This window comes from Giraffa tippelskirchi, chromosome 13 (genome assembly GCF_054371585.1).
Source record: "Giraffa tippelskirchi isolate mGirTip1 chromosome 13, T2T-mGirTip1v1.2.pri, whole genome shotgun sequence".
NCBI lineage: Eukaryota > Metazoa > Chordata > Mammalia > Artiodactyla > Giraffidae > Giraffa > Giraffa tippelskirchi.
Window position 1 is genome coordinate 19,960,740 of NC_137287.1, and position 14,667 is coordinate 19,975,406.

General features: G+C 47.5%; 1 protein-coding gene across 1 annotated transcript in view; it reads right to left on the reverse strand.

The window, feature by feature from the left end:
* Positions 1-413: 413 nt before the first annotated feature.
* Positions 414-14,667, reverse strand: part of CACNG3 (calcium voltage-gated channel auxiliary subunit gamma 3) — a 99,608-nt gene continuing 85,354 nt past the window's right edge. The window contains exons 2-4 of the mRNA XM_081554485.1: positions 13,819-13,902; positions 7,252-7,392; positions 414-1,472 (exon numbers count right to left, since the gene is read on the reverse strand). Coding sequence (XP_081410611.1) covers positions 961-1,472; positions 7,252-7,392; positions 13,819-13,902 — 737 coding nt within the window. The 3' untranslated portion in view covers positions 414-960. The remainder of the gene's footprint in view (positions 1,473-7,251; positions 7,393-13,818; positions 13,903-14,667) is intronic.

Genomic DNA, 14,667 nt, shown 5'->3' on the forward strand with positions numbered 1-14,667 from the left:
ATACATACTGATTATTTGTAATGTGCTAATCATTTTACACAAGATGTTTTATTTAAGCCTCACAACTCTGTCGAGGAGAGTACTGTACCATGCTCCATTTTACAGATGAGAAGGCTGAGGCTTGAAGGTCAGGAGGACTTTCCCCAGTTCCTAGAGCTACTGGGTACCAGAGCTAGATTTCTGAACACATGTTTGCCCCCAGGAGCTTCTGGGGATTCAGGTAAGGGTTACAGACTCTGCCATTGGTGAGAGCACCTTGCTGTCCTCAAGAGGGGAAGGAGGATCCTTCCTAGTGACTGGAGTGTGGATGAGCAAAGCTCAGCTTTCAACATGGACATGAGTCAGCTTGAGGGCAGGGCAGTGAATTTGTGCAGGAATTACCCAGAAGAAACAAAGCACCCCAGCTCCGTGAGTTACAACAAGGCAAAACCTTTAATACATGAGTGCTTATTACATTAGCTGCTTCGGGGCTCTGACATCTTAGATTTCTGGGCATGTTATTCTAACATGGAAAGGTGAATGCCTCCCTCCGGGCCACCTGGGCGGTTAAGTGGCCTGAGGATTTGCATGAGTGGACAATGGGGACACCTGTGCACACACCTGGGGATTTGGAGACCCTCCCCCACCAGCCACCACCCGTGACTTTGAGTAAAGTCCTCTTCCAAGGAGGGAAGAATGAGGAGGTCCTTCCAGTAAAGAAGGAAGAGAGGAAAACATCTGTCACAGATACACACAGAGAGAAACGACATCATGGGATTGGCTTGAAAAGTTGGGGAAGGGATGGATGGGTTAGGACCTGGAGGGGAACGGGCCAAGTGTGGGAGAGGGCTGAGTCCATTTGGTTTCATTCTTTGTAAAAAGTAATACCATCACGAGGACCATGCCATGCAACCTCAGAGACTCCTCTGTCCATTTCCCCCCGGGCTGTGCTGGGGCTGAGGGCAGAGGGCCGAGGTCAGTTCAGACGGGCGTGGTGCGCCTGTTGGCCGGATTATTATGCAACGACTCTTTGAACTCTTTGGGCGTGGAGTTGTGGAACTGTAGAAAAGCGTGGTCCCGGTCAGAGTTGAGGAGGGTCCCCATGGTGATCTTTGAGGGGTCCCGGGAGAGGGTGAACATTGAGATGTCAGTGGAAGGGATGGTGTGGAAGCCTTTGCTGATGGGGGACAGGTCTCGGGATCTGGGTTCCGTGGAGCGGGAACTCGACCGCCTCCGAAATCTATACCTGTAGGGTGGAAGGCGAGCGAAGGTAGATTTCTTCAGGAGCTCCGAGTGGGATTTGGCACGTAACTGCTGATGCTTTTCTATATAGATGTGCACGGCGACGACCCCTACAATTTCTGCGATGATGAAAGAGAAGGCTCCGAAGTAAAAGGACCAGCCATAGGAGTAGCTCTTTTTGGAGTCACGCTGCCCAGGGTCTCCAGCATTGGCTGATATATAAACTATGATGCCGATGATGTTGCTTAACCCTAAGAGAAGGCGAAAGAAAAATACATCCTTTATAAACCTCAGAGGTAACTGTCACTTTTAGGCTTGAACTATTTATTTTGAAAATGTGGAGATGACAGGGAGAGAGGAGAATGGATTTATGGCCGGGAAATCCAGCTGCTGAACTCTTCTTGCAGGGTCTGTCTCTCAGGAAATGAAAAATTCTGCTGATCTATCCCTGGTGGGAAGCATTCAGCTAAAGAATACACCTTACTCCTCCAGCAAGTGCAGCAGAACTCAGAGTGCACGTATTTTCCCTTAGAAACAATTCATTCCATCAGTCTTTGGCACTAAGTCATGAGGATGGTAAAGTGAACAAGATACAGATCCTTGCTCTTGAGTTGCTCACCATTAGTAGGAGAAACTGACATGTAAACGCAATTACAGCAAAATACAGTAAAGGCCCCACCAGAGACACACGTAAAATGGTTCAGGAGCCAAAAGAGAGGATGACTAAGCCACTTTGTCCTGAAGACAAGGTGACGTTTGAGCAGGTCCTGAACAGCTCTTGGCTCACCAGGAGATGAAAGGCTACTGACAACAGAGTTGAGAATAGCTTATAGTAGAGGTCTCGCCTGGATGATGGGAAGGTTGATGGCATCTTGAGCCTCAGTAAGAAGCAGCAGAGAGAAGAGGCTTAGAGAAGAAGAGTGGGGTTAGAAGCACTTATTGAGAGTCCAAATACGGCTGCCCAGTGGATATTTCTGGGTCTGGAGCTGCAGTTTGGAGAAAGAATGACCCATGGGAAAGGAACAGTAACTAACTATATCTTTTTATCTGCACAGGGGGATACAATAATGTTTTAGATTAGCTACTGTTCAAACATCAGGAATTGGGGAACATGGGAAGCTGTTGTCCCCAGTAGACAAGGTCTGCAGACGTGGTGTCCCCAGGTGCCAACAGAACAGCTCTGGAAAGAGCTGCCCAGTTGCTTGGAGAGAAGTTGATTCTCTAGGGAGTAGTAAGACGGAATGACAGAACCGGAGGGTCTGTGGCTGCTTCTCTCACCTGATTGCTTCAAAGTCGACGATATCTCTTTGTGTCTCTTTTCTTTAAGGGCCTCATCTGAGCCTTGATACCAGTAATGACTCAGGAGGGTTGTACATCAGCTGGAGTCTCCTAGTCTACAAACCCAGGCCGCCTCTAAATGGAAGTTGTTCCTTGTCACAGTTCCCAGTGTGTACATGCTAAGTCACTTCAGTCATGTCCAATTCTTTGTAACCCTATGGACCATAGCCCACAAAGCTCCTCTGTCCATGGGATACTCCAGGCAAGAATACTGGACTGGGTTGCTGCGCCCTCCTCCAGGGGATCCTCTGGACCTAGAGATCCAACCCAAGACTCTTAGGTCTCCTGAATTGGCAGGCCACTTCTTTACCACTAACACCACCTGGGAAGCCCACAGTTCCCAGTACTAGTTGGTAAATAACCATTTCCACTGGCCTGCTGAGTATCCCCGCCATTGAATGCCTCATACTCTTCCTGGGGATCCTCAAGATTTCCCCAGAGTCCAGCAACCACAGAGTTAAAGTTTTTGTAGTTGTTGTTCTTTTTAATTGGGGTATATTTGCTTTGGAACTTCCCACTAGTGGTAAAGAATCTGCCTGCCAATGCAGGAGAGCCAAGAGACATGGGTTTGATGCCCTGGAGTAGGAAGCGGCAACCCACTCCAGTATTCCTGCCTGGAAAATTCTATGGACAGAGGAGCCTGGGGGACTACAGCCTATGGGGTTGCAAAGAGTTGGATATGACTGAGCGACTGAGCAACATAGTTGCTTTACAATGTTGTATTAGTTTCTGCTGTACAACAACATGAATCACCTATAGGCATACATATATCCGCTCACTCTTGGACCTCTCCACCCCCTACCCCTCCCACCCATCTAGGTCACCACCAAGCACCAAACTGAGCTAGTAGGAACCTACAGTAGCTTCCCACTAGCTGTCTGTTTTATGCATGGCAGTGCACATATGTCAGTCCCAATTTCCCAATTCATCCCCCGACCTCAGATCCACACGTCTATTCCCTACATCTGCATCTCTACTCCTGCCCTGCAAATAGGTTCATCTGTACAAAGGGTTAAAGCTTGGCATAGCGAGGGCCAATCTATTCTACTCCAGTGCTACCGTTCTGATTGGCTGGTGCTCATGCATTAAAGGGATTCATATTTTGAATACGATCTCTGGCCTCACTCCATCTAGGACTCTCTCCTAGAAGGCAGGGCCAGGGTCCCTCTTGGCTTTACCCAGCATACGCACTCAGCAGGTAGGCAGCGAGTTATAATCACTGAGCTATTTCTTCATATGGGGGTTGACACGGCCAGCCCTGTGTCAAGCTGCAGAAAGCCACAGGGTGAAAAAAAATGGCTCCTCTTTCTGGAGTGTCAGTTTGGCTTGAAGATGAGTAGGGAAGACACATTCTTTTATATTAAAATGAACATGGATATAATAAGGAGAAGAGAGCAGAATTCACATGAATTTTTAAGTAAAAATGGGAGACAGACTTCAAAGACATTTCAGCTCATGGAAGGCAGCTTCTGGTGATGCCCCCTGATTCCCCAGGGCCACATTTTTCACTCTCCTCTGCCTGCAGGGAAATTTTGGTGGCAAAGTTTGAGAAGCTCTGGAAAGAAGTCTTGCTGGAAAAAAAAAAAAGATGAAGAAGCTAAAAGAGATACTCGGATGTCAGCACAGGTTAAAGGAGCTGACAAGCCAAGCAAGTTGCCACTTATTTCTGGGGCATTGATGATATACCAGGCACTGTGCAAAGTCTTTACGTGCATGATCTCAATTAATCATTGCAACAGTCCTGCTTTAAAAAAACAAAAAACCTTTTTTTTCTTTTGCAGATGAGGAAACTGGGACACAGAGAAGATAAATAACTTCCCAAGTCAGCACAGCCGGGAAATGGCATGTGTGCTTGTGCTAAGCTGCTTCAGTCATGTCTGACTCTTCGCGACCCTATGAACTGTAGCCCACCAGGCTTCTCTGTCCACGGGATTCTCCAGGCAGAAATACTGGAGTAGGTTGCCGTGCCATCCTCCAGGAGATCTTCCTGACCCAGGGATTGAACCGGTGTCTCTTAAGGCTCTTCCATTGACAGGTGGGTTCTTTACCACCTGGGAAGCCCTGGGAAATGGCAAAGGTGGGGTTTGAACCCAGGATTGTCTCTTAAAAGCTCCCTGAGCTCAGATCTAGCTAGGTTTGCTCATTGCTATGGTCTTATCTCCTTGCCCAGGGCCTGACCCAAAGTAAGGGCACAGTGCATATTTGTTGAATTGAATCAACATGAGAGTTAAATGGTACAACGTATATAATATCAGCTATTATGCATTCTAGATGGCGCTAGTGGTAAAGAACCTGCCTGCCAATGCAGGAGATATAAGAGATGCAGCTTTGATCCCTGGGTTGGGAAGATCCCCTGGAGAGGGACATGGTGACCCACTCCAGTATTCTTTCCTGGAGAATCCCAAGGACAGAGGAGCCTGGTGGGCTACAGTCCATGCGGTCACAGAGTCAGACATGACTGAAGTGACTTAGCACACACTGTGCATCCCACAGTTACTGCCAGCTAGATGCAGTTCTAGGCATTTCCCATATACCAACTATTTAATCCTCTGAGCAGGCTTAAGAGGTAGAGCCATTATTACCCCCATTTTTCAGATGAGGAAACTGAGGCACTGATTGGTTAAGAGACTTGCCTGAGGTTACCGCACAGGGAAGTGGTAGAACCACGATTTGCCCCAGGCAGCCTGACTTCAGAGCCCATGGTCTTGAGTATAATGCCCAGGTCCTGGCACATAGTAGGTACTCAATAAAGGGTTTTTGACAGCTTGCCAGAAATCATAGAACCTTAGAATAACTGAGCAAAAAGAGCCTTAGGGAGTGCTGAATCTCAGTTTCATTTTGTAGGTGGAAAAACTGAGGCTTTTTAGGGTGCTCAGGGAGGTCAGTGGTGGGGGCATAGCTGGGATTAGACCCTTAGCTTCTGGCTCCCCCTCAGGGCCTTGTTGCTGCCCCCTGCGTTCCCCGGTTCCCGTGTGTCTATTCTACTTGCTGTTTCTCACAACACCCCTTGTGACAAGACGTTTGCTGGTGACACACTCTCCCTTCACAATCCCCTTGGGGGACAAAATAATGATCTTCTCCTGTTTAGGAAACCCTCATGTCAGCACAACACAGCATCCTCTGGGTCAGTCAGAGACCGGGAGGTCTGGAGGGGCCCCCGGCAACTGGAACGCGCCTCAAAGCAATGCAAGTCCCTGGGTTTGCCAGCTGTTAGCGTCTGTCCACACAGAGTGTCGCCTTTAATAAGATCATAGGCTGATCTTATTCTCCTGACAAGATGGTCTGTGGCTTGAGTTGGTTCCCAGAGACTCAGCACTGGATTCCGCCCACCTTCCCCATTTCCGAGAAGGGAAAAGAGTAGGGAGGGAACTGAGAAAGATCTTAGAGGGGGTCGGGAAGCCGGGCTTCCAACTTCAGAACTATTGTGTTGCTTTTAACTTGCTAGAAAATAATATTGTGCTCTTTACGTTCAACCTCCTTCCAACAACCCCATGAAATAGGTACTGGTACTTCTCCCCCCATTTTACGGTTGAGGAAATCAAGTTACAGGGAGTTAGTAACATTTCCAGGGCCCCACAAGTTTAGCCAGGATTCAAATCCAGTCAGGTAAGCTATTCTCTTTTGTGGTGGTGGTTTTGAGGCTAAGTTGCGTCTGACTCTTTTGCGACTCCATAGACTGTAGCCCGCCAGGCTCCTCTGTCCATGGGATTTCCCAGGCAAGAATACTGGAGTGGGTTGCCATTTCCTCCTCCAGGGGATCTTCCCCACCTGGGGATAGAAACCCACATCTCTTCATCTCCTGCATTGGCGGGCGGATTCTTTAGCACTCTCGCCCCCTGGGAAGCCCTCTCTGTTTTTACCCCAGTAAATATTCTGCCATTATGGGTTAAAGTTTGGAGGTCATCACTAAAGAGTCAAGCTCTCTTCCCTCTTTTCATCTCTAAAGCATTTCCTTCAGTTAGCACTGACTGAAGGGTGGGGTGGGAAGAGACTGCAAAGCGATAGAGGTGTGGAAACCCAAAAGGGAGGAAGAGGAGGAGGGTGCAGGAGGGATGGAGATGAAGGAGGAGGCAGAAACAGGATCCCTTCTTGAGACTGTCTCCTCCTGCTTACCACCCTCTGCCCCCTTCCGGTCAGTGCTGCTATTGATAAGATCTTCCCTGAGTGCATCTGAGGCTGCTGGGTTTTATGTTGTTCCTGGAGATGCTCTGGACATTTGAGTGCTCTGAGATGCTCTGAGGATTTGAGTGCTTGAAGAGCTGTGACCAATATTTCACCAGCAAACCCAGGTCTCACAGGGCCAGAGATAGTATATGACCGTATCCAAGTGAACAGAAAGTTGGACCCCTTCAAAACACTGGACCATCTCTTGGGTCACACCTTACACGCACCCTACACGCTCCCGCCCACTCTGAGCAGACATACACAGGCACATCTTATTTATCATTCTCCTGTCTCTGAGCCGACCTAAGTACCCCATCTCCTCCTCATCTTCCCTCCATCCACTCTCCAGCTAGATTGTCAGCATCTTTGGTTCTTATTAAAGCCTTTGGTTCTCATTCTTAACACACAGGGGGAACATTTTCTTGCTCCTTCCCTGGAGGGAACCCTGAAAAGCATGGCTTTGTCCTTCTGGCCCTGGCTCGGGTTTGGCGTCTGTGATGCTCTCTGGGTGGAGGCCAAGATGCTCACCTGCAGAGACAAAAAAGATGCCTGCGCTGAGGATGACGTTGTGTCTGCTGCGGTGGAACTCGCTGGCTGCCACGCAGAGCCCGCCGAAGAAGAGCAGCGTGACGCTGAGGATGGGGAAGACGCTGGAGGCCCTCACAGCCCCTGCGGAGAGAAGGAGAGAGGGTTCTGCACACAGCCAGGCCAGGGATCCACCTCCATGGGCATGGGGGCGACTGGTTGGAAGACAGCACGTGAGCAGGAGGGGAGAGTCTACATCTAACACCCTGGGCTTGGGGTTAACGCTCTGTAGTCATCATCCTGAAATGCTTAATAGTTTTATCTTTGAATGTATGTTTTTCAATAAGTCTGATGGGCCAATGGACCATGAGCCATAGGCTTCAAACCTCAACTCATGTGGCATCCCACTCCCCACCACATTGCTGCCTCCCGTTCTCCTTGGAGTGGTTCCTAGCTGCCCACTCCTCCACCCCAACCAGTGACCGCTGCCACCCTTGGCTCCTGGGCATGGACACAGGGAGAATCAGGGTTGGGTGCAAGCCCTGGGCACCCTTGAGTGTCCTCATGCCGGAGGGAGTGTGACATTACGTAGCAAATAAAAGACACCATGTCAAGTGGAGAGAGAGAAGGCAGAAGAAGGGAAACAGCATTTTTGACCTGCATGTTGAACCAGAAACCCAGGATTTTCATTTTGCCCTGGGCCCTGCAATTTAGGTAACCAGCAGGGCATCCTGGGATTCCCATTAGATCACAAGCTTTCTTTCCCAAAACACACGTACATTCGCTTAGTACTGAGTCTGGCAATGACCATGCAATATCTATTTAGTCACTGGATAAACACATGAATTTAGCTATTCATTCATCAAGGCTTCTTGGGCACATACAAAATGCCCGGGGCTCTGCTGAGTCCTGTCATACTGGCATAAATGTTTAACCACCCCAAGGGGCACAGGTGTGGCCCTTCAAAGGGGAAAAAGGGGATGCTAGCTGAGGCCCAGGGCAGATCTTCGAAACAAGTGTGTTAACATTTGTTGCTGGATCACAGAGAGGCCCTAAGGTTTTAGGGGAAGGGGTCTTCAGGTGGGGATCCCAGTATTTACCCAACCAGTATTAGAGTACTTCCTGGAATACTTGGGCCAGAATATCAGTTGGATAAATTCTGCCTTATTGAGGTACAAAAGAGCTAAGGTCCCACCCTTACGGGGCTTACATTCTAACAGAGATGACAGGTAAGAGCTGCTACCTAATTTGCAGGGCCCTATGCAGGATGAAAATGCAAGGCCTCTTGTTCTAAAATTATTAAGAATTTCAAGATGGTATGGTGACTAGACTTATCATGGTGACCATTTTGAAATGTATAGAAATATCAAATCATTTTGTTGTGTAACAGGAACCAACATAGTATTATAGGTCAGAAAGTGAAAGTGAAATTCACTCAGTCATGTCCAACTCTTTGTGACCCCATGGACCCCAGTCCATAGAATTCTCCAGGCCAGAATCCTGGAGTGGGTAGCTGTTCCCTTCTCCAGCAGATCTTCCTGAAGCAGGGATCTAACTGGAGTCTCCTGCATTGCCCTTAGATTCTTAACCAGCTGAGCTACCAGGGAAGCCCCAACTGTAGGTCAGATCTACTTCAAAAACAAACTCATAGAAAAAGAGACCAGATTTGTGGTTACTAGAAGTGGGGACTAGGGGGAGGGGGAATGAAATGAAGGTGGTCAAAAAGTATAGACTTCCAGGCTATAAGAAAAATAAGTACTAGGGATTTAATGTGCAGCATGGTAAATAAAATTAACACAGCTGGACATTATACATAAAAACTGAGAGAGTAACTCCTGAGAGTTCTCATCACAAGGAAACAAATTTTTTCTGCTTCTTTAATTTTGAATCTATATGAGATGGTGGATGTTCACTAAGCATACTATGGTCATCATTTCAGGATGTATGTAAGTCAAACCATGATGCTGTACACCTTAAATCTATACAGCGCTGCATGTCAGTTATATATCAATAAAACTGGAAGAAAAAATGAGATAAAGGTGACTGTCAAACGCATATATAAAAAAAGAAGACTTCCAAGATAGTGAGAGCAGAGATGGACCCAGGTGTGGGGCCCTTGAAAGGCAGGACTGGTGTGGCTGAAAGGGCTGTAAGAACCCAGACTTGAGCTGACCATGGCATGGACTAGGTTGTAGATAGGTGGTGAGAGACTCAGGATGTATTTTGAAGGTGAATCCTAAAGAACTGGCAGTTGGATGTGAGAGAAAGAGGTACTGAGAATGACTCAAGGGCCTGGTGCTTAGTGGCTGAGCAGACGCGGTAGCATCTTTAAAATCATGGCGCATGTGCAGGAGCAGTAGGGCAGCGGGAAGAGGCGGTCGGTGCATTTTTGGCATTGAAGTTCAAGCTCATTGTTCAGAACTTCACGCCCCTGGGGGTTTTCTCTCGGATTCAGCTGCAGCCCTTCCTGTTCAGTATTCACGCTCCAAATGCAGAGGGCTGGGCTCTGCTTTTGTTGCTGCTGTTGTTTTATTTTGTCTTTTTCACGGAAAAAGTTTTCTGCAGGTTTGGTAACTGATTTGGGATCTGCCTGGGAGGGCCGATGGAGGAGAACTGGAGTGAGATTCTCTTCATGAAAAGAAGGAAAAAATTCTAGCTTTTGTTTAGGGATGACCACCCCAAGTCACCCAGTGTTGGGGTCTGGGCAGACCAGGATCCCAATAACTGTCCCTATTGTGATGGGGAAGTTTTGGGAGGGGCTTCAAACTAACTAGACACCTCGATAGGAGACCTGAAGCATGAAGGGAGCGTCCTAGCTGTCTTGACCCCTGGGAGGATGATTAGATCAGTCCCCATCCTGGCTTCAGGCCAGTCACTGTCCAGGAGTCCTGGCCTAGGCCTGGCTTGCCCTGCACATCTGGGGTCCCACACAGGCTTGCAGGAGGCAGGGTGGGCCCACTGGTTCCTTTAGTGCCCATGTCAAGGGGTGTCCTGGGAAGTAAGCTCTGGGGTCTTTGGTGGGCATAGCTTATTTATAGCATCTAAATATTTACCCATATGGCCTATGAGTTTCCACGTGAACCTTGGCCCTGGGCCCCACAAATATTAGGAGTGGGTCTACCCCCAGTTATATCAAGCACTTGTTAGGAACTCTTGCACAGATCTCTAAAGCAATCGTTTGCATTGTGTCCTTGATGGGAATTGCTGTAATATTCAATGTGATGAGTTCAACTGATTAAAGGAGAGCACCTTAAAAACAATTTTTTAAAAAAAATTTCAAAGTATGATTACAGTGTGATTATGCCCGAAGGAGATGATCTGAATGTTGGAAGCTACTGAAATGCGTTGGTTGTGTGTATTTGCGATGTGTGGCTGTGAGATATGGGAAAGTGGTTGCTTCCTGTGTGGTGTGGGAACCATCTGGAAACCACGCGGTGACCAGATCCCATCTCTGCCCCACAGGCGAGATCAGAGCAGGTTCTAAAGACTCTGGCTACAGGTGCCAGCCTCACACAGGATGTGCTCTGCTGCCCCTTTCTCCTAAGTCAGGTGGCATCTACCCTGGATTTATTTATTTATTTATTTATTTGGCTGCGATGCATGGCTCGTGGGATCTTAGTTCCCTCACGAGGGATCAAACCCCAGCTTCAACAGTGAGAGCACCGAGTCCTAACCACTGAACTGCCAGGGAATTCCCAACCTTGGATTTGGTTTATCTAGATGAACAAGAAGGTTTTTGTTTGGCTTCAGGACAATTAAAGAGGGCTTACAGTCTTCCTTCTCTGTGTCTCCTTCCTAATCTATACGGGGCTAAGCTGTGGTCCTAGGAGTGGGGAGGGAAGCTTGTTCCAGGGTAATTTCACCTTCGGTGTCTGAGCAGGGCTTGGCCAGGTCCAGTGCTATGTTAGGGATTTTTCTAGTCTAGGGATCCCCAACCTACAGGCCCTGGACTGCTTCCCATCTGTGGTCTGTTAAGAACCAGGCTGCACAGCAGGAGGTGAGCGGCGGGCCAGTGAGTGAAGCTTCATCTGTATTTACAGCTGCTCTCCATCACTCACGTGAATGCCTAATTTCTGCCTCCTGTCAAATCAGTGGCATTAGATTCTCATAGGAGCCAGAACCCTATTGTGCTTGAATCTTCCTGAAACTATCCCCTCCATCCCGCTCTCCTTGCTGTCTATGTAAAAATTGTCTTCCTTGAAACCAGTCCCTGGTGCCAAAAAGGTTGGGGACCACTGCTCAAGTCAACAGGACCTGTGGACTATTAAACCTTCTGCTATAGGTTTAAGCTGTAACCTCCCCAACCACATCTGAGAAAGAAGAAAGAGCAAACAAATCAGTGTGGAGAATCCCATTCTCCTGGGGTGCAGTCACAGCAAGAACTGGCAGCATGTGGACTGGAAGGGCTGGAGACCCCTGCAGGAACGGGACCCTGGCCCCATGTGACTGGGTCAGGGATTCCAAAATCCCCAGCAGGAAATTCGTGTGTTTGGGATGGTCCCTCCTTAACCTGGTTTGGTAGCTGATGGTGAGGACCCTCACCTTACAAGAGGGGAGAGGTAAATTTTGTTGGAAAAGAGGTGCATCTCTTGGAAGAATTTAAAATCAGTTTTGCAAGTTGTGAAATAGAACTCACAGTTCTGTTTCATCCCCAGCAGGGCAAACATCAAAACAGGGAAGAAAAAAACTTAGGCACTCTGGTAAAACCCCACTTGTGATGGCTTTAGGATCATCCTTTTTTGAGGAAGTCCAAGTAATAATAATCTATGTCATCCCCCAAACTCTGGCCAAGCTCCCTCTCAAAATGTGGCTTCTATTCCTACATCGGATCTTTTTGAGCTGCTCATATAAACCCTAGGCAGCATTGGACAAATCCAAGTAGCTGAAAAAGAGAGAAATAATATGTTTACGTTTTAAAATTTAGCTTAGAAGTGTCTGTTTCTTTCAAACTGATCCCCCAGCACCACTTATATTGTTATGTGATTAAAGGCTCATATGAAGACCCACAGCCCCTCTGCAGACTAGCACACATGAGTAGAGTGAAAACTGATTTTAATTGTAAAACACTCTGCTTGAGTTATGAGTTATAGGCATAATCAGAATACCACAGTTTCTTGAAGTTTTCATTGATATTACTGTAGCAGTTTTTTAAAAAATGTTACATTTAACACCCTCTAATAGTAAATTAGTCAGTGCTTAAAATTTTCCTTTTGAGGAAACTCAGGCTCCCTGTTGAAGAAATTCTATTTAAATTACATTGTTTCCAATTCTCTCTGTGCTAGGATCAATGTCAGGCCGTGGCTGCCATTGGCCTTGGCTGTTGTTCATCCCATGCCCCAAAAAAGAGCCAACACGTATGGTTTCAGGAGTACTTGTTGGCCCTGGGTGGAGTGTAATGTGCATCAGCTTATTTAATTTTCTTGACCCTGTTAAATGGATGATGTTATAGTCTTCATTGCTGTCTATAAAGAAAGGTGAGAGACTTTTTGATGATGGCCATTCTGAGTGGTATGAATTAATACAAATCACTGTAGTTTTGATTTGCATTTCTTTAATTATTAGTGATGTTGAGCATCTTTTCAGGTGTTGGTTGCTATCTGTGTGTCTTCTTTAGAGAAATGTTTATTTTAGGTCTTCCACCCATTTTTTGATTGTGTCATTTGTTTTTCTGTTTTGCTATTGAGCTACATGAGCTCTTTGTATGTTTTGGAGATTAATTCCTTGTCAATTGCTCTGTTTGCAAATATTTTCTCACACTCTGAGGATTGTCTTTTTGTTTTGTTTATGGTTTCCTTCGCTGCGCAAAAGCTTTTAAGTTTAAGTAGGTCCCATTTATTTATTCTTATTTTCCTTTTGCTAGGAGGTGGTCGAAAAAGACGACAAAGAATGTTCTGCCTCTGTTTTCCTCTAAGAGTTTTATAGTATTTGGTCTTACAATGAGAGGTAAAGTAACTTGGCCCAGATCTAACCCAGCTAGTAGGGCGTCAGTGGAGTAAAAGCCCTGGTCGACCAGAATCCAGAGCCCTTGCTCAGCATACCCTACTGCCTCCTACATTCTGTGTTCATGACAGTTCCACGTCATATCAGGGTTACTGACCTTGGGACAATCTACGGGGAGACACTGGCCCTGCCCCAATGCTGTTGAAACTGAAGAAGGGTGAACCTTGTTTTATTCTCCCAGGCCATGCCCCTTAGGACCTCGCCCATTAGCATTTCATCCATTAGCTCCTCTCCCATTAGCACTTGGCCCGTTAGCACCTCAAATCCACCCTCTGTGGCAGGTGAAAACTTGTATTCAACTTGAAGAAAACCCTTAGATTTTCTCCTAAGTGGACTAAAAAGAACTTTTTTTCCCTGTTTCTAGTTCATTGAAATGAAAGAGACTCAGATATCAGAACTGCCTGAATGTCTATGTCTGGTAGCAAAGATCCTCCTGAAGCTTCGTTGCACATATCCATTTCTGAGGCTAGGTACTGGGGAGCCTCAAACTCAGAGGCAGCTAGGTGTCCACAGGGCACCCCTCTTCACCATCCTCCCGCCAGGTGGACCCTGGAAGTAGGGGGAACTTACGCAGGAGATACTCAGCTGTATCCTGTTCGTAGTCAGCATCTTCCGGGAAGTGATCGATTTTCTTGCACACGCCTCGGAAAGCCCCTGTGGAAACAAGTGTGGCCCTGAGTGGGGGCAGGGGTCAGAAAGCCCCAGCCTGGGGCTTCTCTCCCACAGTGAAGGTCCTTCAGACTTGTGGGTTCTGCCTTGGTGGGTCCATCAGCGGCTTTCTTAGGGCACAAAAAGGAGATTAGTAGAGGAAAAAAATAAATAGAGATGGAGACAGAAACTTTCTACTTCCTAGATTTTGCCTGATGCTGGGATCTATATAGAAGGGCAAAGAGCTAGGAAGCATAAGCATTCATCATGAGAGCTGTTATTTTTTTTCCCAGTCAATGAGGGGAAAGGGGAAGAGGAAGTGGAATATACATATGTGTGTGTGTATGCATGTGCGTCGGAGAAGGCAATGGCACCCCACTCCAGTACTCTTGCCTGGAAAATCCCATGGACGGAGGAGCCTGGTGGGCTGCAGTCCATGGGGTCGCTAAGAGTCGGACACGACTGAGCAACTTCACTTGCACTTTTCCCTTTCATGCACTGGAGAAGGCAATGGCAACCCACTCCAGTGTTCTTGCCTGGAGAATCCCAGGGACGGCGGAGCCTGGTGGGCTGCCCTCTATGGGGTCGCACAGAGTCGGACACGACTGAAGTGACTTAGCAGCAGCAGCAGCAGCATGCATGTGTGTGTTAAGTTGCTTCGTTGTGTCCGACTCTTTGCAACCCCATGGACTGTAGCCCTCTAGGCTCCTCTGCCATGGGATTCTCCAGGCAAGAATACTGGAGTGGGTTGCCATGTCCTCTTCCAGGGGA